This window comes from Loxodonta africana, chromosome 2, assembly GCF_030014295.1.
Source record: "Loxodonta africana isolate mLoxAfr1 chromosome 2, mLoxAfr1.hap2, whole genome shotgun sequence".
Lineage (NCBI taxonomy): Eukaryota > Metazoa > Chordata > Mammalia > Proboscidea > Elephantidae > Loxodonta > Loxodonta africana.
In genome coordinates, this window is record NC_087343.1 from 151484435 (window position 1) to 151510563 (window position 26129).

General features: G+C 36.9%; 1 protein-coding gene across 1 annotated transcript in view; it reads left to right on the forward strand.

Moving 5' to 3' along the window:
• CTNNA1 (catenin alpha 1) overlaps positions 1-26129 on the forward strand; it is a 195404-nt gene that overhangs the window by 76546 nt on the left and 92729 nt on the right. The window contains exon 7 of the mRNA XM_064276791.1: positions 698-901. Coding sequence (XP_064132861.1) covers positions 698-901 — 204 coding nt within the window. The remainder of the gene's footprint in view (positions 1-697; positions 902-26129) is intronic.

Genomic DNA, 26129 nt, shown 5'->3' on the forward strand with positions numbered 1-26129 from the left:
AAGGGGAATACAGAGAAAGAATTTATTTGTTTTAGAACGGATACGCCTCACAGAGTGGAGTGGTTTTGTTGGGGAGGTTGGATATCTTTTACAGAATATCTGTAGGTCTTTAAGGAAGGAAAATCTGTTAGACACATCAGGATGAATTTGAGATCAAAAATTGTTTGTTTATAAAATTTCATTAGATGTGTGAGGTGAGAATTGAATTTCATTATGAATGCATCCCTTTCTGAAACTTTGAGGTCAGAGGCCAGTTTTGTTCTTATTTTTTTCCCCATGAAACAGTTTTACTAATGTAATATAGCATGTATACTGTACACATCAAAAGAAAAAGATAACTGGTTTTTCTTGTAATTCTTATTTGATGACTTACTAATACTGTATAGGCTGACCTGTAGGTATTCACATTAAGCAGTTCGAACATGATTTTTATGTCAGCATATTTGTATTTACATCTTTGGTATCATGCCTTACCTAGGCCTGTTGTACTGGGTAGTATTGCTTTCAGTACCTTCTTTGGGAAGTGATCTATCAGAGGCCAACTTATATGGGATGGCACCTCATCTTCCAAAATGTATGACTTTCTTTCATGCATTGAGATTTTTGTGTTAAATCTTGATACCAACACTTGACTCACTTTATTGGATAATGGAGGGAACAGCGATTAGCACTAACTTCAGTAATGCTTCCTCTGCAGAAACAAATCATCGTGGACCCCTTGAGCTTCAGCGAGGAGCGCTTTAGGCCTTCCCTTGAGGAACGCCTGGAAAGCATCATTAGTGGAGCTGCCCTAATGGCAGACTCATCCTGCACACGTGATGACCGGCGTGAACGAATTGTGGCAGAGTGCAACGCAGTCCGCCAGGCCCTGCAGGACCTGCTGTCTGAGTACATGGGCAACGTGAGTGTTAGAATTTTTCTTTGAAGTCAAGTATTTATGTCTGAGGAGTTTTCCATAACATGTTGGATCTGAGATGTTTTAACTATAAATGTAAAAAATTTCCTTGACTCTTTTGGGTGGGCAGATTCTTTAAGGAATGGTAAATGGCCTCCTGGGTGACTATTTCCTCCCCAAAGTTTTATTTTGAAAAATTTTAAACTTATAAAAATCGTACAGTGTACATCTGTTATACCCTTTATCTAGATTTACCAGTTAGATACATGTGCATGTATGTGTGTGTAATCGTATGTGTATATATACATATACACATACATTTCCCCTTTTTTTCCTCTGAAACTTTTAAAAGTAAGTTGCAGATACTGTGACACTTCACCTCTAAATATTTCAGCATGCATCTGCTAAAGATAAAGACCTATACAACTAAAATTCCATTATCACATTTAGGTGGACATCTAATTTTGGACAGAGAATACTGAAGATCCATCTCTTTAATATTTATAGTTTATGAAATATTTTTATCAACCACACAAAATAAGAGTAGGCAATTGCCAAGTAGAGTTGTATTAGGCAAACTGCATAGTTTTTTTCTTTTTTTTAGTTTTTAGACTTGTATTTGACACCTGACTTTTTGTTTTAGAAAATACTTTGTTGATTTTTCTCTATTGTTAATGTCTTACTTTTTCCTTCCCTCTTCAATTCTAATTATTTAATGCTAATTTAGGGTCACTATAGACCTTGTGGAGCCCTGGTGACACAGTGGTTAAGAGTTTGGCCGCAAACCAAAAGGTCGGCAGTTCAAATCCACCAGCCACTTCTTGGAAACCATGGGGCAGTCCTGCTGTGTTGTATAGGGTCGATATGACTTGGGATCGACTCAACGGCAATGGGTTTTATAGACCTTGTAGGGAGCCCTGGTGGTACAGTGGTTAAGTGCTCAGCTGTTAACTGAAAAGTCAGTGGTTCAAACCCACCAGCTCTTCTGTGAGAGAAAGATGGAACAGTCTGCTTTCGTAAAGATTTCAGCCTCAGAAGCCCTTTGGGGCAGTTCTACTCTGTCCTATAGGATTGCTATGTGTCTAAATCGACTAGATGGCAATATGGTTTTATAGACCTTGTAGTCAATATTTTACTGTGGCAAAGAAGGAATAAATTAAATTACAGTTGTATAAAATCGTTTTCGGGGGAGAGGGGCAACATGAATTAGTCATCGTCACTGGTATTTTTGGCATATATAACCCTTTTCAGAAAAAAGATCTTGATCCTTTCTCATTTGTTCATTTGCCATATATCTTATTTGTTCACTTATATGCCTATATAAGTGAACGTATAATGGTGAGTTATGAAGGAATTCCTAGGGTGAAGATGAATCCCTTCCTGTGTTTATCTTGTTTCTACGATATTGCAAAATTAGTGAAGTATATTGAATTTTTCAGACAGTTGCCATGTTTTGATCATAGGCAGTCTATCTCAGAAAAATGAGATTAGAGTCTTAGTTAAATCAAATGGAAAAAGTAGTTGATAAGGCACATTTAAAATGTGGGACACATTTAAAAATCCATATCGAAGCTTGAAAATCAGAAGATAATAAAAAACGGCAAAGTTGAAGAATGGCTCACAATGTTAAAATCTTAAATAAGAAAATAGAGGCCCCATGGTGTAAGAGGAGCCCTGGTGGTGCGGTGGTTAGGTGTTGGGCTGCTAATTGAAAAACTTTGGTGGTTCAAACTCACCAGCTGCTCTTTGGAAGAAAGGCATGGCAATCTACTTCCGTAAAGATTATAGCCTTGGAAACCCTATGGGGCAGTTCTGTGCTGTCCTGTAGGGTTGCAATGAGTCCGAATTGACTCACTGGCAAAGGGTTTGGTTTTTTAATCATATGTAGTGCTGGAGTGGTACATAATGTTTGAAGTAGTTATGAGATGGGGAAGAGTATGTGGTAAATCTGTCCTGATTGTTGCATATTAGAGTTTCCTAACTGATGTACAAGGTATCCCTTGAGCCCTTGGGTTGGTCAGACCTCCTGGGCTAGCCATTCGTGGTCATAAGTTACCTTCTGGTTACTCTCAAGAGTGTCATACAAGTAGTACTTTCTGTTTTGATTACTCCCAAGAATGTCATACAGATAGTGCTTTTTGTTCATGCCATGATGTAAGAAAAGGTGGGAAGCACTCATTTATACTGAAGGCGTGGAGACCATAAGAGCATGCTTACATTCATTTTATTTTGTAAGTAAAAACTAGACCAATGCTTGATTTTTGGCTGAAATTTAAGGTTTATAATAGGTGAGAATCAGAAATGTAATTTAGAGATGGGTATGTTTCTCTTTATGATAAAAATCTTTAGCTTCATTTTATTTTAACAGTGAGCTAGCTAGGTCCTGTCAAAAAGTGATGAAGTGAAGATAAAGGGGGAGGAAAATGGAGCAACGCTTGAAGAAAGCTTAGAACGATAAAAGGGTCTGTAGGAAGCAGAAGCAACTGGGAACAGATTTTTGGTTATTTATGAAGTAGTCAAAAACACTTAGAACCTCTTGTGACAATCCGACTTTAACCAGCAATGTCTGCCTGTCATTCAGTTCATATTGAGTGTGTGCCATATGTAAAGCAGTGTGCTTGGCACTGTATAAGAGGAATGGAGTACTGATCCCTCCCTTCTGGAATAGTTAGGTCTGTACAGGACATTTAATGGGGATGCCATTAATAAGTGAAGCTGAAATGCCGTGGGAATTACAAGGAGAATGAAATTATTTCTAACTGGGAAACCTGAGAAGACTTTATGGCAGATTTATTTATGTTCTTTTGATTGAGTTCTATCTTAATTTTTAAAAAACGGTTCATTTTAAGTTTTAAGATGAATGATGTGTTAGACAAGTAATTGTGGCAGTATGTGGAGAATTGAGATAACCCAGATGTATAAAAACTGGTTTACCATGTGGAACATTATGTAGACAGAGTGGTAAAGTCCAGAAGTGCTTGTGTATGTTCACTTTTTGTTTCCTGGATTCTCTTGTAATGCCACTGTTTTTATAGATACACAATCTTAAAATCTTGTCATAATTTCTGAGTCTTATCTCTTCATCTTATGTTGCCGGTTATTAAGTACCTTTGGTTTTTCCCTTTAGACAGTGATTCTTAACTTTGGATGTGTATTGATTCAGACCAATGAAGGAGAAATACTTGGGCTGGGATCCAGGTGTCAGTATATTTTAAAGCTCCCCAGGTGATCCCAATATGTAACTAAGGTTGAGAACCTGTTCTGTTTTCACTGCCATTGCCTTAGTCCAGGCTCTCTTTTACTGTCTGCATTTTCCAATGTGTTCTGCTTACTCAGGTTAGGTGGAGCTTATGCCCTTGGTAAGACATTGTTCATTCTGTTCTTGAAATTTCCTTCCCGCCTGTTTAAACCTAACCTGCTCTTCCTTCAGGAGCCCTGGTAGCACAGTGGTTAATTGCTCAGCTGCTAATCAAAATGTTGGTTTTTTGAACCCACGAGCTCCTCTGTGGGAGAAAGATGTGGCAGTCTGTTTCCATAAAAATTACAGCCTTAGAAACCCCACGGGGCAGTTCTACGCTGTTGTACAGGGTCACTGTGGGTTGGAATTGTCTCGACAGAAATGGGTTTTTTGCTCTGCCTTCAAGGCTCACATTTTTTCTCATCTCTTTGCTGAAGGCTATTTTAAACTGTACTATCCTGGATTATTTCTTTGGTGCTCGAAGTTTTGCACTTAATTGTGTATTTCCTTTAATTGTTGCTTTATTTCCTTTATCCATGTCTTTTCTGCAACCAGGTGTTAAGCTTTTGGAGATGGGAACTATTTAAAATATTCTTTGAGGGTCTAGAACAGGTGTTCAGTAAATGCTTGCTTAATGAATGCTGGCTGAATTGGGAGAATGAACAAAATTAATTATTTTGGATATTCATGGCACTAGAGATTATTGATGTTGTTAGCTGCCATCAATTTGACTCCAATGCATATTGACCTTATGTACAAAAGAACAGAACCTTACCTTTGGTCCTGCATCATCCCCATAATTGCCAGCATGTTCGAGACCATCGTTGATGCTATTGTGCCAGTCCACCTCCCCGAGGATCTCCTACACCTTCTTTGGCCCTCTATATCACCAAACGTGATTTCCTCATTTAGTGGTAGATCCCACCTGATGGCGTAGTCTATCATAGACTAGAAGTTCAGCTGAAACTTGCCCACCATGGGTGACCCTGCTGGTATTTGAAATACCAGTGGCATAGCTTCCATCATCATAGCAACACTCAAGCCACTATAGTACGACAAACTGACACACGGGTGGTGAGCACTAGGGATACATTAGTGATTAAAAACAAAGATCCTTGCCCTTATGGGCATTATGTTCTAGAGGGAACAGGGGGGAGAAGCTGCAAACAGTTTATGTTTACTTCCTGAAGGTCTTTCAATATACAGATGTAATTTGTAGAAAAAATTAAACCAAATACTATGAAATAAGGAATAGAGAAAGTAATATCTTAGCGCGGAGTTAAATTTAATTCATCAGGTGAGGGCCAAATTTCATTTTAAAGGCTCGAAGCGTCAAGAGACCAGCAGTCTTAATGTTCCTGCTTATACTGTGGTCTGAAGAGTTTGTCTTGGCTCAATAGCTAGCTTTCTGTGTGATGCTTTAAGAGATATTGATGTAAAAGTAATGCATTTGACCCTTACTTACTTAACATTATGGAAGCGCCTCAGAGGCATGACAGTAGAGTATTGCGACTATTCAGTGGATCCTGGTAGTTTCACAAATGACTTCCAGGTGTCCTTGAAATGAAATGTGGTTAAGTTTAATTTGTTCCTGCTATATCAGCCCGAGGTTGCTCTGCCTGTGAAGGTTCTAGAGAAAGGAAAAGAGCTTGGATGGGTGTCTTATCTTAAAATGTTTAGAAGTGAATGGATTGAAATTAAAATGTCATCTAATTTGAAAAAAGTTATTGCAATTTTTGTTTTATTATATTTTGAATTTTTTGTTGTTTAGGTGAAAGTTTACAGAGCTTATTAGCTTCCCATTATTACAAATAATACACAGCTTGTTTCGTGACATTGGTTGCAAACCCTGAATATGTCAGCACTCTCTCCCCTTGTTTATGTTTTATAATCAAGTCATACACCTGCATTAGATGAACTACTGCTACTATTTTTTATTATATTTTACGTTTTTTATTGTGCCTCAGATGAAAATTTTACAGAGCAAATTAGTTTCCCATTTGATAGTTTGTACATAAAGTGTTCCATGACGTTAGTTTCGTTCCTCACAATATGTCAGCACTCTCCCCATTTCTGTTGCCCGTTTTCTTTTCATCCTGATTTTCTTCGCCTTCCTGCTTTTTCATCTTTGCTTTTGGGCAAATGTTGCCCCCCCCCCCATTTGCTTTTAATTTTATTGTATGTGAAAGTTTATAGCGTAAATTAGTTTCTCATTCAAAAATTCATACACATTGTTTTGTGACATTGGTTGCAATCCCCGCAATGTATCAGCAGTCTTCCCCTTTCCACTCCAGGTTCCCGGTGCCCATTCATCCAGTTTTTCTGTCCCTTCCTGCCTTCTTGTTTTGCCTTTGGGCAGGAGTTGCCCATTTGGTCTCATATACTTCATTGAACTAAGAATCATATTCTTCATGTGTGTTACCATATGTTTTATAGGCCTGTCTTATCTTTGGCTGAAAAGTGGGCTTTGAGACTAGCTTCAGTTCTGAGTTAGCAGGGTGTCGGGGGGCCATATCCTCAGAGTTTCCTCTAGTCTCTGTCAGACCAGTAGCTCTGGTCTTTAAATGTTGCCTTTTTGATCTAATATAATTGATTGTTCTAAGGAGCATGTTCCTTTTGGGTGTTATTATTTATCTTATGGGACTGTCTATGGTTTGGCTAAAAGGTGGTCTCTGGGAATGGCTTTAATTTCAGTTCTGAAGGGTATCTTAGGGCTGTAGTCTTGGGGTTCCTTTAGTCTGTCAGACCAGTAAGTCTGGTCTTTTGTGAGAATTTGATTTTTTGTTACGTAGTTTTTCTCCGGCTCTGTCCAGTGCCCTCTGTTGTGATCCCAGTCAGAGTGAGTGGTTGTCGTAGCCAGTACATCTAGTTCTTTTGGTCATGTAGGCTGTATTGTTTATGTTGTCCGTTAACCCTTTGGGCTAATTACTCCCTTGGATCTTTGATTTTTTTTTTTTAATTCTCTTTGCTCCAGACATAAGAGACCAATAGTTGTATCTTAGATGGCTGCTCTCAAGGTTTGAAGACCCCGGACGCTACTCACCAAAGTAGGATATAGAACTTTGTCTTTATGAACTATGTTGTGCCAATTGACATAGATGTCCCCCAGATCTATGGTTCTTCGTTTTCGAGCCTGGGAATTTCGTTTTCTCGTGAGGTGTTTGATTATGACTAAGAAGTTGCCCTGACTGTGGTCCTTGTGTGCTCAATTGTCTATATTAATGTATAGGCAATACCTACAGTTATATATGTAGAAATATCCACCACCAAACCTGTATCTGCAGGTTGAGAGTGTTCCCTTATACCCTCCCACACCTCTTGGTGTATATATCTTCTCACGTATCCATTCATATAATTTAGTGTTTGTTGATACTGTGGTTGTAGGATATAGTATTTACCATTGTTGTCTTTTATTCTTGTGTTCCTCACAGTGTTCTCTCATGTCTTGGTCATGTTTTGCTGACTGCCCCCATATTGTGTATAGGCTTTTCTTTCACCAATATTAACACATGTCTTCTATCTATTTGGTAATCTCCCCGCGCCCCTAATCTCTAATAACCATCAAGAAAGTTTTTTTTTCCCCTCCCATGTATAAACCTTTTCTTGTTTATAATAGTGGTCTCATACGATATTTATCCTTTTTGATTGACTTATTTCATTCAGTATAATGTCCTCCAAATTCATCCAAGTTGTGAGATGTTTTGCGAATTTGTTGTTTTTCTTGATTGTTATGTGGTATTCCATTGTGTGTATGTACCACAGTTTGCTTTTAATCCATTCATCTGTTGATGAGCACTTAGGTTTCCATCTTTTTGTTATTGTGAATAATGCTGCAGTGAACATGGGTGTACATATGTCAGTTCATGTCATGGCTCTTATTTCTTTATGGTATATAACTAGGAATGGGATTGCTGTGCATATGGTATTTCTGTTTTCTTTTTAAGGAGCTCCGTATTGTTTTCCAAAGTGGTTGTACTGTTTACATTCCCACCAGAAGTGTAGAAGAGTTCCAGCCTCTCCACAACCTCTGCAACAGCAACATTTGCCATTTTTCTGGGTTTTTTTTTTTTTTTTTGATTAGTGCCAGTAATGATGGGGTGAAATGGTATTTCATTGTAGTTTTGATTTTCATCTCTTTAATGGCTATTGATTGTGAGCATTTCTTCATGTATTTATTAGCCATCTGAGTGTCTTATTTGGTGAAGTGTCTGGTCATATCCTTTGCCCATTTTAATTGGACTGTTTGTCTTTTGGTTGTTGAGGTATTGAAATTTTTTAAGAATTTTAGGGTGTAGAGCTTTGTTAAATATGTCACAGCCAAAAACTTTTTTCCCCAGTCAGTAGGTTCTCTTTTTGTTTTTTTGGAGAAGTCTTTTGATTAACATAAGTGTTTAATTTTTAGGAGGTCCCATTGATCTACTTCATCTTCTGCTGTTTATGCATTTTTATTTATGTTTGGTATTCTGTTTATTGCCATATATCACTGTTAACATTTGGGGATATATATTTCCATTTTTTCCTCTTCTATTTTCTATGCAGTGTTTTTGTTGTTCATTTTTAAAATATAGTTAACCATCTTAATGTTGTCTGTGTATAAGCCTAAAATATTCATGTAACTAGGATTCAGACATAGGTGAAGGGGTTAAAACAAACTATTAAGTTAATGGATTAAAATTTGTTTCTTAAGTAATGTAGCTGACTTTGGAGCCCAGTTGTGTGTTCTAATGCTTTATGCAGCTGAATTCCTTATTTCATACTTTCCATTCTGCTGAGGAATATGCAGACCCTTTTATGTGTTCCTTTCTCTCTTTGTTAAAGCACTTGCCTAAAGTTGTTACAGTGGTAGAATTTATTGGGATCAAGTTTATTTGTCTAGATTACCACACTCCACCTCAATCCCTTATCTCCTTAAAAAACAAACACCCTCCACCCCCCAGAAAATACAAATCTGAAAACATAGATGACTTTCAATCTTTGAAGTGAATGGCATTTGGTTTTGGCCTGAGTAATCTTGCTCGGCAATTCATGATCACTTGTTGAGTGACCAGAGTTAGGGCTTGTAATTGATGAGAACAAGCTCTAGGTCTGTGCCACTAACCACATGTGGCTGTTGAGCACTTGAAATGTGACTTCTGAACTGAGATGTGCTATGAGTGTAAAATTCACACTGTATTTTGAAGACTCAGTACACAAAAAAAGAATGTAAAACATCTCATTAATAATATTTTGGCTATATTGGGTTAAATAAAATATTATTCAAATTAATTTTACTTGTTTCTTTTTACTTTTTTAAAATGGCTACTAGAAAACTTAAAATGTAGTTGTGGTTTGTGTTTCTGGCTTGCGTTATATTTCTGTTGGATAGCTCTAACTACTGGATAACTGGCTGGCTAAGGTGAGTAGATAAGCATTTAGCATCAACCTAGTCATTGGATGTCTGTCTAACTGGTACAGTAATCCATGCATGGTAACCCATTATAGCTTCCTGTTTTTTAATTTAAGGTTTCAAACTGTAGCTTTAGGCAGAAGAAAATTGGTGTTTTAGGACCTGGTGAGAATGATATTGCTTAAAGTAAATTTTATTTTGTTCTTATTCAAAAACATTGTATGTAGTGATTGGTAGGGTCTCCAAAGAGGAGTGACAGCACTGCACATTTTTTGTGTTGGAGTGGACATGCATTTGAGGAGTTGATTATGTTAATGTATCAGGTATAAAATTTTAATTAGATTTGGGTAATAGTTTGATGTGGAATGTATGAATAGTGTGCAGTTAATGCTCACTTTCAAAGATCATTTGAAAAGATAAATTGTTATTGTAGCAAAGGGAAGCACTCAATTTGGTTGCTAATCCCTTCTCAGTTTTACAAATGCCTTCCTGGAATCACTTCAACACAGCCAGAGCCTCCCAGCCTTTGAAGGACTCCGTCTTCACGGAGCTTGCTCTACTGCATTATTTTGTGGCCACGTTTTCTGGTCTTTATAATGAAAATAACTTAAAAAAAATTTTTTTCCCCTGATTATGAAAGTTCTGCATTCATTACATACCACCTGTAATCCCACTTCTCATTTTTGTTATGTAGCATTCCAGCCTTAATTCAGAATATGTTTATCTTTTCTTTTTTGTTTGGCAGTGAAATTAAGGATTATCTACTATATAATACTGTTTGCCACATGCCATTTATTGCTTCTTTTACCTCCATAATAACCCTACTGGACTGTTGCTAAAAAATACATACATGTACAGCTGGGATTTGAATCCAGATCTATCTGTCTGATCTGAAAGCCTGAGCTTTTAACACTTACTTCTACCATTGGTCATCTTCCCAAATCAACAAATAGGGTGTTACATCATCATCTTTACTTGCAGTGGAGTTTTCCGTTGTAAAACTTTATAAATATCTGTTCTGAAATTAAATAACCCAGATTACATAAAATAAGCCCATGCAGTATAAGAAAGCTTTTTACAGTATCCTCCCATGCTAGATTCTTTGGTGGTACTCCAGTGTCATGGATATTTACACTGGCCCTGTGATGTGCATCTATCGGGGATGAATTTTGTTGTACAATACCCTAGGATTTCCGTCTTTGTTTGAACCCTTGGATTTCCTGCAGTAGAATCTCACCTGTACTTCTTAGTCCATAGTTTTGTGGCTGTGCTTGCAGATGATTTTATTGATTTGTTAGTGTAAGCTTTTCTGTGAGCTGCCTAGTATATTGGGGAGAATTTGGATATAAATAGATGTTGCATTGAATGCAAAATCTGAGCATGTGTAAGACTCGCTTTTTATATTCACAGTGACACAGAGCTGCATTTGTTTAATTTGGAAACCTTCTTTGTCAAAAATGAATGTGTGATTTTCCTATGGTGTACGATGAGAGGTTTAAAAGACTTCAGTTCTAAGGAAGATGTCTCACCCCGGTTGTATTTTGTGTTGCTTTTTAAGAGAGGCTTGAGGTACTTTCTATGTATGCTACTCTGGCATTATGAATTGCAATATTTAACAGGCAAGTTCTTAACCTTTTATATCCAGAAAGATGTATGTTTATGTATTAGATGAAGCGATGCTGGCCTGATGGAGCAATAGTACAGTGGTCCCTTGAAATCAGGATGATGGAACAGACATGGAAGCCTGCCCAGTGTCAGGCTGCAGACGGATAGGGTTTTAGCCTCCAGGAGATTGCCGTTAGACTGCCCTTGGTATCACTTTATGCTCTTTAGATGTCTGACAGGCTTGAAAAGATTTCATATCTAAAAAATATTTCTAGATTAAAAGGCAATAACCCCTAAATACATCAGAATGTTAGTAATTATTTTTAGGGGGTACAGTGATGGGCACTGTAAATTTTCTATTTTTCCCCCTTGTTTTTGACAGTGTTTCTTATATTCACAATGACACAGAGTTTAAAAATAAACTTAGAGCCATAGTTTTTGGGTCTTGGATCTTTAGGTTTTGTTTAGACTTATATTCTGTGACCATTTTTAAAGTAGTACTAATACAGAAAATTTGAGGATTTTTTTTTTTTACATGTATTAAAATCTTGATTTATCTTTTTGAGGTAATGGTTCATTCTAGACTGATTTGACTTTTTTTTTAATGTAGATTTCTAGCAAGTCTTGGTCAAAACAGTCAGTTATCTCTGTTGATAGCATTTGCTTTTTACTTTTCTTGAGATGTATATCAAAGAGATTTTTTACCACAGAAGTATGAAATTATGAAGTTTAGAATTTGGAAGTGACATTAGTTATCATCCAGTCTAGGAGGTCTACAAATTATAGCCCTTGGGTCAAATCTGGCCTGCCTCCTATTTTTGTAAATAAAGTTTTATTCCAACACTGACTTGTTTGAGTATCATCTGTGGCTGTTTTTCCACTGTAACGGCAGAGTCGTGTAGTTGCGACAGGGACAGTATGGCCTCCAAAGCTAAAACATTTGCTCTCTGTCTGTCTCAGTTATCTAGTGCTGCTATAACAAATACCACAAGTGGATAGAAATTTGTCCTCACACAGCCTACAAATTCAAGGTGCCAGCTCCAGGGGAAGGCCTTCTCTGTCGGCTCTGAGGGAAGGTCCTTGTCATCAGTCTTCCCTGATCGAGGAGCTTCTCAGTGCAGGGATCCCTGGCCCAAAGGAGGCGCTATTCGCCTGGCTCTTTCTTGGTGGCATGAGGTTTCCATGTCTCTCCCACAGCTTTTCTCTTTTGTATCTCAGACAAGATTGACTTAAAACACAACCTTCTAGATAGAGTCCTGCCTTATTAACATAACTGCCTCTAAACCCACCTCATTAACATCATAGAGGTTAGGATTTACAACAAAAGCAAAATCCAAACCCATTGCAGTAGAGTCGATCCCTATAGGATTTACAGCACACAGGATAATTACATCAGATCACAAAATGGAGAACCACACAGTACTGGGAATCATGGCCTAGCGAAGTTGACATACGTTTTTTGGGGACACAAGTCAATCCGTAACACTGGCCACGTACAGAAGAAGCTTGCTGACCCTAATCTAGTCCTACCAACTAATTTTTTGGAAGGCTTTTAATTACAAATTCAATTTCTTTCATACACACGTGACTATTCAGGTTTCTTCTTGAGTCAGTTTTATACATAGAGTGGTTTGCAGCATTTCCTTATTATCTTTTTTAGTATCTGTGGAATCCAAGTGATAGTCTCATTCCTGATGTTGGTAACTTGTAGCTTCTCTTTTTTCTTTGTCATTCTGGCTACAGGTTTATCAGTTTTATTGATCTTAAAAAAAAAAAACAGCTTCGGTTTTAATGATTTTTCTCTATTGTTTTTAGTTTTCATTGATTCCTGTTCTTTTTAATATTTTCTTCCTTCTGGTTACTTTGGATTTATTTTACTCTTTTTCCAATTTTTAAGGTCAAAACTTAGATTATTGCATTGAGACCTTTTGTTTTTTTTCCTAATATAAGCATTTAATGCTACAAATTTCCATGTAAGCCTTGCTTTGGCTACCAGAAATTTTGGTATGTTGTATTTTCATTTTTTGTTTAGTTCAAAATTAAAAAAATTTTTTTTCTTTCTTTAACCATGGATTACTTAGAAGTATGCTCTTTCATTTCCAAGTATTTGGAGATTTTCTTGCAGTCTGTTACTGATTTCTCATTTAATTCGGTTGAATACTTTGCATGATTTTAGTTCTTTTAAATTGTTTGTTGAAATTTGTTTTAGTTCCCAGTTCTACCTTTGTGAATGCTCTGTATGTACTTGAAGAGAATGTGTATTCTGTGTAAACATCAGTTAGATTCGGTTGGTGGATGGCATTATTCAGTTCTTCTGTATCCTTGCTGGTTTTTTTTTTGGGGGGGGAGGTCCTACTTGTTCCAATGATTATTGAGAAAGGGATGTTAAACATCTTTAACTATAATTATGTATTTTTCCATTCAGTTTTCAGATGCTTCTTGAATTTTGTCTAGGGTTTTTAGTTGCATTCAGTGGAATAGACAGGGTGGAGTGTGTTTAACTGCATCTTAACCAGAACCAGAACCCAACCAACTAATTTTCAGAATTGAGCCTAACTCAAAACCAGTGAAGTAACTCGGCCATGGTCATACGCAGATAAGAACAGTTAGGAGTAGAACTGAAGTTTTTAACTTTTAGTCCAGTGCTACTCCTGGTGGTATCTCTTCACATGTGATATCATGGACGTTGGCCAATAAGCTGATGCTTCCACAGGATAGGACTCATTAAAGCTTGGTCAAGTAAGTTAATGTCCTCAGGGCTGCTTTATCAACTGTAGAACGGGGTCAGTAATAGCTGCCATTCTACTTGACCTTGTTAAAAGACACAAGGGAACCTCTTGAACAAGATCAAGTAAAATGGGGGTGGGGTGGGGGTGGGGCTTAATGCAGACAGGTGGTGTTACTGCAAAAATATCAAAATGCGTTGAAACGAAAGAGCAGAAAATGAAGTGTAGCAGAGAACAGAGTGGACAGGGATCTGGATTGGCAGGGACCAAGGCTGCCCTCCAGGTCTCTTGTGACAGGTTCTTCTGAGCTTTGCATGTCTGCTCCATTCCTTGCTGTCTGCTATAGCAAAGAGTCACAATGTCAGCCCCCATTCCCAGTTTGCATGATCCTGGAGTTCAAACATTTAATTGTAGATGACAACGGGGGTTCCCCCCGTCCCCCTGTCTGGGAGAAATATCATATTTGATGTGAACATAAAAGTAGAAAGTGTTAAATACATGCAAATTGGTATTAGGAAATTATAATACAGTTACTTTTCCTCATTTACTCTTTTTTGGCCCACGGACTAGGTTTTACTTTTGGCGAAGTTGTTGTATGTTGATAATAAAAAGTGGATTTGTTGAAAATGTTGTAATTATTTAAATGTAGCCAACTAAGCGTTTTGGGAGGCCACTTGTTTATTTTATTTAGAATACCCATATGAGACAAACATGTAAAACCAAAAGCTTATCAATCATAACTTTTTACCCTAATATTTTCTGTCCATTGATCTTTAAAAGCATTTTTTTTTTTAATGTTATTTTACAGGACTTAAGTTTGTTTATGAGAACTCATTGTGAATATGGCAGTTTAGGATTAAACAAATTGTGTTTGTATGTGTCTCTTCCCCCCCACCTCCAACCAACTGTATTTTGTTTTTTGCCTTAACCCTTTCACCGCTCATTAGACGTAGTTACATTTAGGTATGTCATTCAGATGCTTCTCTAGAATCAGGTTCTGTTGTGAGCTTCTGAACTATCCTTGCCAGAGACATATATGGCCCTGTCTGCCAGGAAATTTCCTCTTCTCTGACTTCAGGCCTGCTCTGTTGAAAGTTGCCACTTTGGTTGACATAATTCTTAGTCATAATGCAAAATTAGAAGGGCGAGAGCCTGTGAAATGTGATGTTTTTCTTCTCTGAGTAGATGTCTTTATTCTTTCTGTTTATTTTGGGTTGAATCTGTGTTAACATCTGATGGCTGCTTAGTAAGTATTTGCCAGTCACTAAATAGCTTATTTATTTTAAAGTGGGATATTGGATATTTAGAACCAAAGACGGCTGAGAACTGAATCTGTTTGGTCAGAGTCTTTGAAAATGGCAGTTAAAGTCTTTTCATGATTTGGCACAATTTGGAAGCATAATATCAGGAAGATAGTTCCTTTGAATTGCTTTATGCTAAAATAACATCTGGTCAGTAAATTGTCTTACAAGTATTATTTTCAGATGTGTTGAAATGATTGGCTTCCTGTTCTGATTTTATTCTAGTTGCAGATATTCTAACTTTTGGTTTTATAATTTGTATCTTGTAATAGTCTACCAAATAGAATGCAGTGTGGCATCTTATTTCAGGACTTCCTTGCTAATTGTCCTTTAAAACCTTACCTGTCCTGAATTCCTTCTTACCTGCTTTGAAGGGAGAGTTATAATATAAAACTCATCTTCTAAGAATGAAAAGATTTATGCTTTGGCTTGCCTTTGTTCTTGTGTCTGTATGAAAATTGCTTATTAGGCCCTGATGTAAAATGACCTGAAGTATTTTGTAAGAAAAATCATAAATATTTGATCAGTGATACTTAGAAGAATCTTAAAAGGTCATACTAATGAATACACTTGTTGCTGAGAAGCATAACATATTTAATTGCTTATGTTTATGTTTCTTTTAAGATTCTGTATTATTGGTGGAAAAAATAAAGCCATTTATACAAGGGAAATTTTTTAAAGTTATTCATAAAAAAAATATATAAAAAAACTTTTTTTAAAATATATACCCGTAATTAGAGATTTTTGTTTTGTTAAAGGGTTCCATGCCTTCGCTTCTCAGTTAAAAAAAAAAAAATTTTTTTTTTTAGATTATTAAAATTTCTTAATTGAAGAAAGAGGCTCAAAGCTTCTTTTTTAAAGCAGCATTAGATTTTATAACATTCAGAAAAAATAAAATTATAAAATTAAAATTCCAAAGACCTAGATAATTTGACTCCAGTGGCTAGATCTTATTTGCTGTCTACAGCTATTTCATTTTGGCAAACCATAAAGGCTAGAATCAGACTATCCTTTTTGACTAGGTTTTCCTAGAACCAGCGCAAAATTAGCCATTTTCTTAAAATCGCTCTGAGACAGATTATATTAATTTTAGGTTTATAATAATGTCAGTAGCTATATGTTTTTGATTTGGCCAGGTGGCAGTTCTCTTAACCCTTAAGATTTAAGTATAGCCAGTATGAACTAGGTTTATGGGAGTGGTACATAAAAGAGAATTCCTTATGAAATGAAATGACATGATGTGTTAGTTTTTTGCTGGAGTATTTCAAAACAAATCTAACAAAAGGGTGATAAATGAAACGAACAACAGAAAGTTGATGGTTGGTAAAGCTTGGTGATGGTTACACGAGTGAGTTCGTTGACTGTTCTCTTCTTTTGGGTATGTTTAGAAAATTCCATAATAAAAAGTTTAAAAAATGGTGTCTCTTAACCACCATTATGGTTGTCTGAGGAGGTGTCAGCATATTAGAAGTTTCAGGACACAGTGCTTGTCATGTATATAGCCATTTTGTGGACATTTGTCTGTCTTGCAACCCCTAGAAGGCTTTGTTTTTATCCCGCCCAGCCCCCTTCTCACTGCCTGGTTCACAGGCAGGCTCGTGGTTATGATGTCTCTTAGGCCAATTAGATTCTCTTGGGAATTTGTACAGGAAAATAATGGGCAAACAGGCAGTTACTAATGAGAACTGAAGCCGGAAATGATGCCATTAAGTAGAGTAAGGGTCATGAGGGGTCTGCAAAGTCAATTTGTGGGTGAGCGGCAGCTATGAGTTAGATAGCAGTATAGAGGATGAGAGTGGGTTGGGTATTTGAGATTGGAGTCAGCTAAGAGGAAGGTTTTGGGCTTTCTGGGCTCCCAGCTGTGCTCTGGTTCTTCTGCATATTTGTCCTTGGAGCAAATCCTCTGTCACTAGATTCAATTTGAGTTCCCTGTACCCAAAAAGAAGCATAACTACTATAGTCATTGAATGATGCAGATTTTTCTTGGATGAATTCTTAGTAACTACTTTTTTTTTTTAAAGGTCAGAAATGATCGTTGCTTAATCATCTAGGCAGTCCATAGTCTAGTTCCGTAAGCATTACCGGAGTCCCGGCTCTTCCCTAGTCATATTTTTAAGGCTATGTCACATGTAGTAAGAAACTTTTTTAAAATCTACTTGACTGTTACATAATTTAGTAGTGATGTTTACACTGTTGTTCACTAGCCTTTGGTTGAATAGAATTTAATAGAAATAGTAGTAATGAGTTTTTTTTTTTTTTTTTGGGTACGTGAGGTCTTGCCTTCTACAGGTTTTCTATTAATTGAGAATTTGCCTCAACACATTTTGCTTAAACACTATTTTGTTGGCCATCGTGGTTTCAGATTCCTTGCTTTTGCTGTTCATTATTAAAAGACATGGCTCCTAGCCAGAGAGAGCCTTGTTTGATTATAAACATCCAGTCTACTATTGTCTTTGTCTTTTTTCCCTTTTTGATGTTCTTTTTGGGGGTGAAAATAAGAATTAGGAGATCTGGCTTAGAGGAGATGATATAGTAAGATGGAGGTTTAGCAAAAAGCATAAACAGTTTTTTTATAATTATAAAGTACTGGAACAAGTATAGAACTGTTTATATTAAATAGGATATACGAGGACAGAAAGAAAGAAAGGGCTGGCATTGGGAAGTAGGTGAAAGAAGAAGCAATAATAGAATGAGATTCAGGAATTAGTGTTCAGGGAATGGAAAACTTCTTGGCGTGGTGGGAATGAAGAACCATTGAAGAACCATTTTACAGGTAAAATTGGCTAAAGGCAGTCTTCTTTTAGTGGGTGGCTCACTGATATTGTTAGAGGTCTTGGGAATGTTTGCTTTTTTCCCTTTAATTTGTTCCTGGGTAGAAAGCTACTGCATAAGAAGGCATGACTGATGCAGACAGTCTAGTGATAGGGGGCTGTGGAGAGAGGTGTTTTGATCATATTATTTTCATATTATAAAATCTTAGATTGGCAGCTTTCTTCTGGGGTGAATTTAGCCTTTGATACATTTCCTCAGGCCCAAGAAAATGAACTGCTAAAGTAGAAACGAATAAAACATTTCCATTTAGCCTGTAGACAGTGACACATTAAGGACTAATGACTGCCAAAAGGAAATGTCAAACACTAAGCTAGTCTACTTTATTTGGCAGCTCAGAATCCGGTGAATCAACAGTTTTAGGGGGTGTATATTTAATGTGGGTGGAGGAAGGAGAGTGTCTGACATTCTTTAAGGCCCTGTTAAGTTCAGCACAGCTGGACTTGGATCTAGTTTGTACTTTCTTCAGCCTAAGAAGGTCACATGATATAGAATAAGAATGGTTACTTATTGTCATGTTGGAAGTATTGGATAAAACTTCAGAAGTGTGTATATGGGCTTTGTCTTTGTATGTTTTTGTTTAACTGCTGGTAGGTGTTGAAGAAGTGCTGCACTTGTATGTGTGAGGGAGCATAATTTGGTTTTGATGGCCTTGGTACTGTTTTTCACAAATAGGAATTACCTGAAGAGTGTTGAAAGAGAATGGATTAATTTGTGATCGTGGAGGCTTAGGGGCAAATTTAGGCTGGATATCTATTAAAAATTACTTTTAAGAAAAGACAACGAATTTAGAGCTTTTTAGCTTATACCAAGTGTGCTCACCATGCCCTGAGTATTTAAAATTTAGTATTTAAATATTAACATGCATCCTGACATGTATGTAGTCTAGTGATGTTTATTAGTATTTTAAGTTACAATTCTGACATAGTTATCTAATGCTGCTATGACAGAAATATCACAAATGAGTGGCTTTAACAAATAAAAATTTATTTTCTCTCAGTTTAGGAAGTTAGAGGTTCGAATTCAGGACGCTGGCTGGGGGTTGGGGGGGAAGTTTTCTCTCTCTGTTGGTTCTGGGGGAAGATCCTTGTCTGTTTTGTGGTTCCTTGGAGATCTCATGAAGCATGGCATCTATCTTCCCCCATCTGTGCTTTCTTGCTGCATGCTTAATCTACGCTTTTAAGTCTCAAAAGAGATTGATTTAAGACACACCCTACACTAATACTGCCTCATTAACATAACAAAGAAAACTCATTCCCAAGTGGGGTTATAACCTCTCTCATCATTCCCAGTCCTTTCTGACCCATAGAGACCCTATTGGAGGGAGTAGAACTGCCCCATAGGCTTTCCGGGGAGTGCCAGGTGAATTCGATGGCTAGCAATTTTCTGTGGCTGTTTCATTTAGATTATGAAAATGTCCAGTTAAGGGTTACAGAATCAAAAATAGAAACTCAGAAATCAGAGTAAACAGATATCATTTCAAGCTATTTTTTTAATTTTTATTTTGTCTCCTTTGTGGAAGAGTTGTGGAGCTGTACAATATGCAAATTCTTGACCCTTAAATTATCACATTTTAAAATATTTTGGATTTTGTAAGTCTTTTTTGAAGATTCTGCGTATAATAACCTAGAATTTGACTCAAAAATTCTGAGAAAAATGAAAATGAGTCAGCTTTTATATTAATTACATAATAATTTTGAAATATTTCAGGGGGCCAGAGAAATATAATGGGTTTGGGGGAAATTTTTATTGAAATAATGGTGCTGATAGTACCTCATGCTATAGTTCAGGGCCATTTGAACTTCAAGAATTTGCAAAAATATCTATAGTAGGTTATAGGTGAAGTGGCTGGCTTAAACAACATTAATTAATTACTTTGTTTATGTACAATAGATTTTCCTTGTTTCCTGCCATGGGTGGTACATGAATTTTTCAGTTTTGTTCATACAGGCTTTTCCTGGTCTCTGTGGTGCACCTACCAAATTGGTGTGGCAGACCCTGTAGAGTTTGCTGCTACCCAGTGGAGTTAAACTGCCAACTTTGGTTAAAGCAAGAGGCTGGCCCAGCCTATGGTGAAATGTAGACCAAGGTTAACAGTCTCCCCAAACTTTTAGTGATCTGGAGGCTTTATCACAGAAGCTTGCTCAGTTACATTATAGAAGCCAGCAATAACTTTACCAGCAGAAAATAAGTCTTACTATGCTGTGTACATAATATAAAATTGTAGCCACTAATAAGGTGTCAAATGAACCATAATGACCTCTTTCTGTTTTTGTTTTTTTAAGTAATGTTAACTTGCTATGTGGGTTTATTTCCTTAGACTACTGGTGCTTGCTACCAGCTTGAACTAGGACACCCAAAGACAAATTCATGTGACAGAAGGAATTTTTAAAAATTCTTAAGCTTTTTCTGCAATAAGGAAAACTGACAAAACTCCTTTTTACCTGTCATAATTTCTTAGTGAAAGTGTTAGTTGAAAAAGTCAAATACACATATTGTTGCTTTATCTGGGGAATATGTGCAGCTTTTGGTTGTTGTTAAAGATAAAATTCTTGAGGAGCTTGATGGTAAAATTTCAGGCACTGGCAGGAAGTGAGGAAGATGTGTTTTGGTAGGAGCAGTCAGATCAGTGTGGACAGTTGCTTTTGAAGCCTCTTTTGGGTTAGAACATAGATCTCTAAATTGATGTTCCCAGAGGTGGGGCACCTCTTTGCTGCCCCAAGTAAATCAAAGATGAATTGCAGAAAGGAAACGCTTGTGCAGTTTTGTTGCTGCTTGGAGTTTGGTACTAATGAGATTAGTGTTTCCTTACCTGGGACTGAGGAGTTGAAGGTTAGAAACTGAAAATGGCAGAGGTTATACAGGACAGTTGTAACATTAGGTTTGTGAGGTTGTCAGGAACTTTTACTGTTACCCTATGCTTGTAGAGGTGAATAAGTGACTCTTTTGTTTCTTTAATATTCTCTTTTGCTTAGGCTGTATTCAGTAGTCTTGCTTCTTGGGTTAATAAAGTCTACCTAATTTGAGGCTTAATTTCCCCTCTAGAGATGTTTGAACTACCTATTTACTAATACAAATAGATTGTTGACATTAAATTTTTTATCGAAGGGATTTTCTGCAGGGAGGTATTGTTCTAACAGCAGTTAGTATGAAGTGACCAAAACTCTGCCGTCTCAGTTGCCTCCGGTGTGAGCTGGGGATGATGATGGTACCTCTGCAGGAGGCACGGCTGTGAGAGTGTCAAACAGCACAGTGCAGGGCACAGCCCTAGCCATTAATAACGCTGCCACTATTACCACTGCTGTTACCAATAAAGTTACTGTAGTCTGGATGGTTCAACTTTCAAGTCATCTTCTTCTTCTTTTTTTTTTACACTTTTTAAAACCAATTCTGCCTCTTGGTGACTTAGAGTAGTTGCATTTTCATTCTTTTGAGTGAAAGAGTTTAATTGATTCTCTCTCTCCCCTTCACTTCTCTTCTCTTTTTCACAGTGGTCAAATATATTTGGAGAGTTTTCCCTTTTTTATGTGCATTCTGGTAATAATGTCTAAAGATTATATTAATTTCCTGTTGCTTAGCAAGTATGTTTCTGCCAACTGTGATGCAGAGGTTATTTTATTGTTCTCCGTTTGTCTTAACTGTCTTGCGTGAAGTTGGTGGCCTTATTCCCAGATTCAAAATATGTTCTCTTTACTATTAAAATGTACATTTTGCTTGGATCTGAAATACTTCTTTATAGTTAATTCTGAGTTATCTGGCATAGAGAAGCGAGTTTCTGATCATCAGTGTTCATTCTCTGAATTGAGTTTTGTTATGGGCATCTCTGTATAAAATCTTTTCATTATTCTTTCCCACCCATTTTGGATTTATTTGGCAATTGCATTTGAAATAGACTTTTTATTTGAATACTGTCTTTTCTTGTTCGTTTTCTATAAGTTGTATTTATATTTCCTCTCTAGCTTATTTAAAAAAAAAATCTTTTCTATCCCTACAGAAAGAAGCTGTTATGAATAGGACCTTTTCTGGTCTTATTAATAAACCCATCCACAAATACTTACTCATTGTTTAAGAGAATTTGCATGCCTGTTAGGTGGTTGAATAATTAACCAAAAAACATTAAGGTTAGGCATTGCCTATGTAGTATAAAAAAAGACTACGTGGGGCGGGTAGTGTGATCTTAAAAAAAAAACCAACAGAAAACAACCCATTGCTGTTGAGTCAATTCCTACTCATAGCGACCCTATAGGACAGAGTAGAACTGCCCCATAGAGTTTCCAAGAAGCAGCTGGTGGCTTCAAACTGCTGACCTTTTGGTTAGCAGCTGAATTCTTAACCATTGTGCTAGAAGGTCTCTTTTCCTTTAATGTTTTAACCATTCTCTTTAGAGTTCTAAAATGGCTGAAGAGAAAAGTCTTATTAGAAAAAATCTATATAGTTAAGCTGTGCTGGCTTTGAAGCGAGGCATGTGGGCTGGCTGGTATATGAACAGTTGCCTTCAGATGTTATCTGTTTATAAATAATAAACTTGTTTATTGGAATAATGGTTAGTTGCTTCAGAAATGACACTAAAGCTCAGAGTAATAGAAAAGCATTTCATTTTCTGGCTCTCATAGGTTTTCTTGTTTTCGAAAACGGCCTCTGTTACTGAGCTGAGGTCCTCAAGGCTGCATCATTTCTTTATACCTAATATAAAGTTTTCTTTTTTTTAAATTCGTAAAATAGGTAATGTGTTCACATGGTTCAAATTTAAAAGTGTATAATACATATATAGTGAGACATCACCTCTCACCCCGTTTCCTAGCCTTCTAGTATCTCTCACTACAGTTTCTTTTATCTCCCTCCAGAAATATTTTATGCATAAACAAAGTATGCCTATACACATGGGAGAAAGTCAATTTAAAGATTATTGTATGTGTATTTTGATCTTGTATTGAGAGTTAATATTACTTGCTTGTGAAATAGGTTTTGCTATGACAGTTTGCTGACTTCTACCTATTTTATCTTTTAAAATGTATTTTCCTAAATATTCTTTACTCTTACGGCTACTGAATGTCATCTCACATCCTCTTTTCGGCCAGAACTTTCTGCATCCTCCCTTTTTACTCCTAAGAAAATTGTGCCCTGTCTTTGCTTTCTTTCTTAGACATTTAATCCCAGATGTCCCTGTTCCTTTCTCTCTACTGTGGCATCAGCTGATGAAGTCTATAAACCCCACTTGTTGGGAATGTAATCAAGTGTCTTGTGTCATGGCTGAATGTTTTTCAACCAAGTTAAATTGGGTGGCCCTAGGCCAGATCTCTGTTATTGACTGGTCTGTATATGGGCGATACTTCTATTTCAAAATAATTAATAATAATAGCCCATCTTAGTGTATTATCTATATAGCTGTCATTTCCTGTCTTCTTCCCTGTATCTGGAGCCCTGATGGTACAGTGGTTAAGAACTCAGTTGCTAATTAGAAGATCAGCAGTTTGAATCCACCAGCTACTACTTGGAAACCTTGTGGGGCAGTTCTACTATCGGGTTGCTATGAGTTGGAATCGACTCAACGGCAATGGGTTTGGTTTTTTGAATTAGTGTGTTACCTATATAGCCATTAGACATTTTCTGTCTTCTCTCATATGTCTATTATGGGGTGTCAGGTGGTTTTATGCTTTGTTAATTTATTACCTTTTTTCATCATAGATGGTTTCAAGTAGCCTTTATTCTCTATAATAACTTTTAAGGTTTTACCATTTTACTATAGTTTCTCATTCAGTTTTACTTACTGGACAGCTCCTATGATTTTTAGCTCTGGGCCCTTGTCTAGAAAGTCTTCATATGTTCTTTGTTAACCTTGAATGGGTGCTTTGGGGTTTTGGAGCCCAAAAGATGATACCTCTTTAGATTTAAAGTATGCCCATTATCACTACAAAAAAAAAAAAATTGTCTAGTAGGTATTTTGGTGATTGATAGTGGTTTCTGCATTCTAATATTGAACCTTTAGCCACGCACAAAGAGTTTTTAAATTTGGCTTAGGGGATATTGAGCGTTACCTAGAAGCATGGCATAAAATGGGCATGCTATGCTCTAGGAAGAAAGAAGACTGTTCAATAAATAAATAAAGAAACAAATAAAAGGCACTTTTTGCCTTGTGCAAGAAAGCATGTAATGTATTGTCACCAGGGATGTATGCCTGGGAAGTTCAGGTTCAGGTTAATTCCATAAAATGTATCTGACTGGAGCACAGCATGGATAACCATGAGAGAAGAGAGAAGAACCCACATTGCCACCCTCATTTTCTTTTTTAGGCTTCTTGCTCACTGAGCCTCTTTTCCTATCCTTCTGGCCACTACTGTGCCTATCTCTGACCTTAGGGCTTCTGGGGCTCTTGGCCTTACATTCTCTAGAGGTTGTCCAGTTGATCATGGCAGCTGTTCATCATGAGAGGTGATGTGTGTGGGTGAAAGTGGCTTTGATAGTCAAGGAGGGGATGGATGATTTCTGCCTCCAAGCAGGGGAGACACAGTATATTGTACACTAACTAGTGCTGGAGCTGAATCCTTGAGGCCCTGAAAGGTTGGAGGTTCAGCTCACCCAGAGATGCCTTGGAAGAAAGGCTTGGAGATCTAATTCTGAAAACAGTCAACCATTTAAAAACCCCATAAATCACAGTTCTACTCTGACACACATGGGGTTGTTATTAGTTGCATCTGCTTGAAGGTAGTTAGTTCTACTAGGCCTGACATTAACCCTTTAGGTACTGGTAGGGTATGGAGTATTTCAGTGTTTTTGACAGTGCATCAGTGCATCCCCAGTGAAGATGAGCCTTGCCTATGAGGGTGTGGGCTAACAGCAGAACCCCCCATTACCATATCTATGTTTCCTGCTTCTTCTAGGCTAAGCTCAGGCAGTTACCTTCTACCTTTCTTGGGCAGTGTTCCAGGACAATGATTCCAGCCTCTTCTCTATTGCCTTCATGCTTCTTTCATTTTCTGCCTTTTTAAAAACTTGGTTATCACTTACCTTACACCCTGTGAATTTGATGATTACTATAGAGCTCTAATAGTTCCTTCCTATAGCCTGTATTTCTCTTTTAATATTACAATCATTTTGACAAGTACAGCTATACGAAACAAAATACACAGAGGCAAAGGCAATACTGTCTTTTAATTTATACACACACACACAGCTTTTCCATAAATGGAATCATGTACACGTTGGGTGCTCTTATTTTCCCCTTTCTTCTGTCTTCTTCCTTCCACCTATGTTTCTCCCACATCCTGCTTCCTCAAAGAGCCAGACTTAACAATCTGGTATGAATGTCTCTATGTTTTTCTTATATAATATCCCCCCCCCATAGGATTTTTTTTTTTTTTTTGGTATAAATGTTTGATCAAACTGGGATTATTGTTTGCAAACCTGTGTGTCTTAATTTCTTTCAACAATACCTCATGGAAATACTTTGCAGTCTCGTAGTTTACCACTAACGCATTCTTTTATTTGCTGTATAATATTTCATGGTGTGGATATACCATAAATTATTTGACCACTCCCCTTTTGCTATGAACATTCACTTTTAAAGTTTTTTAAAGCACATGAACAGTGTTGCAGTAAACGCCCTTGACTATATATCCTTGTGTATATGGGATAGATTCTGGAATTTATTTCTGTGTTATATTGGGTTGAAAGGTACACATATATTTTTATCAGAATGGATGTTGACAGATTATTTTTCAAAATGGCTAAAACTAGTTGCAGTTCTATTACCAGTGTAAGAAAATAGCCTCTTTTTCACATCTTCTCTAACAGTAGGTGTTACTTGTTTTAATTTTGCTAGTCTGATGGGTGTGAAGTAATGTAATAGCTTACTATTGCTTTAATTTGTATTTCCCTAACCAGCGTTGAATTCAGATAATCTTTTTATATACTTGTAGGTTATTGGAATTGCTCTTCTGTGAATTGCCTATTCATATCTCCTGCCCAGTTTTCTAATGGCCTGTGTGTGTTTTTCCCTTGCTGAAGCTCTTTATGTATTACAGCTATTATCTAATGTCTGGTTCATGTGAATCTGTCATTTGTCTTTTGGGATTGGTTATGAGTATATTTTTTAACCAGTTTTTATTTTCATGTATGTATACAAAACAAGGGGATACTGCATGGTTTAAGG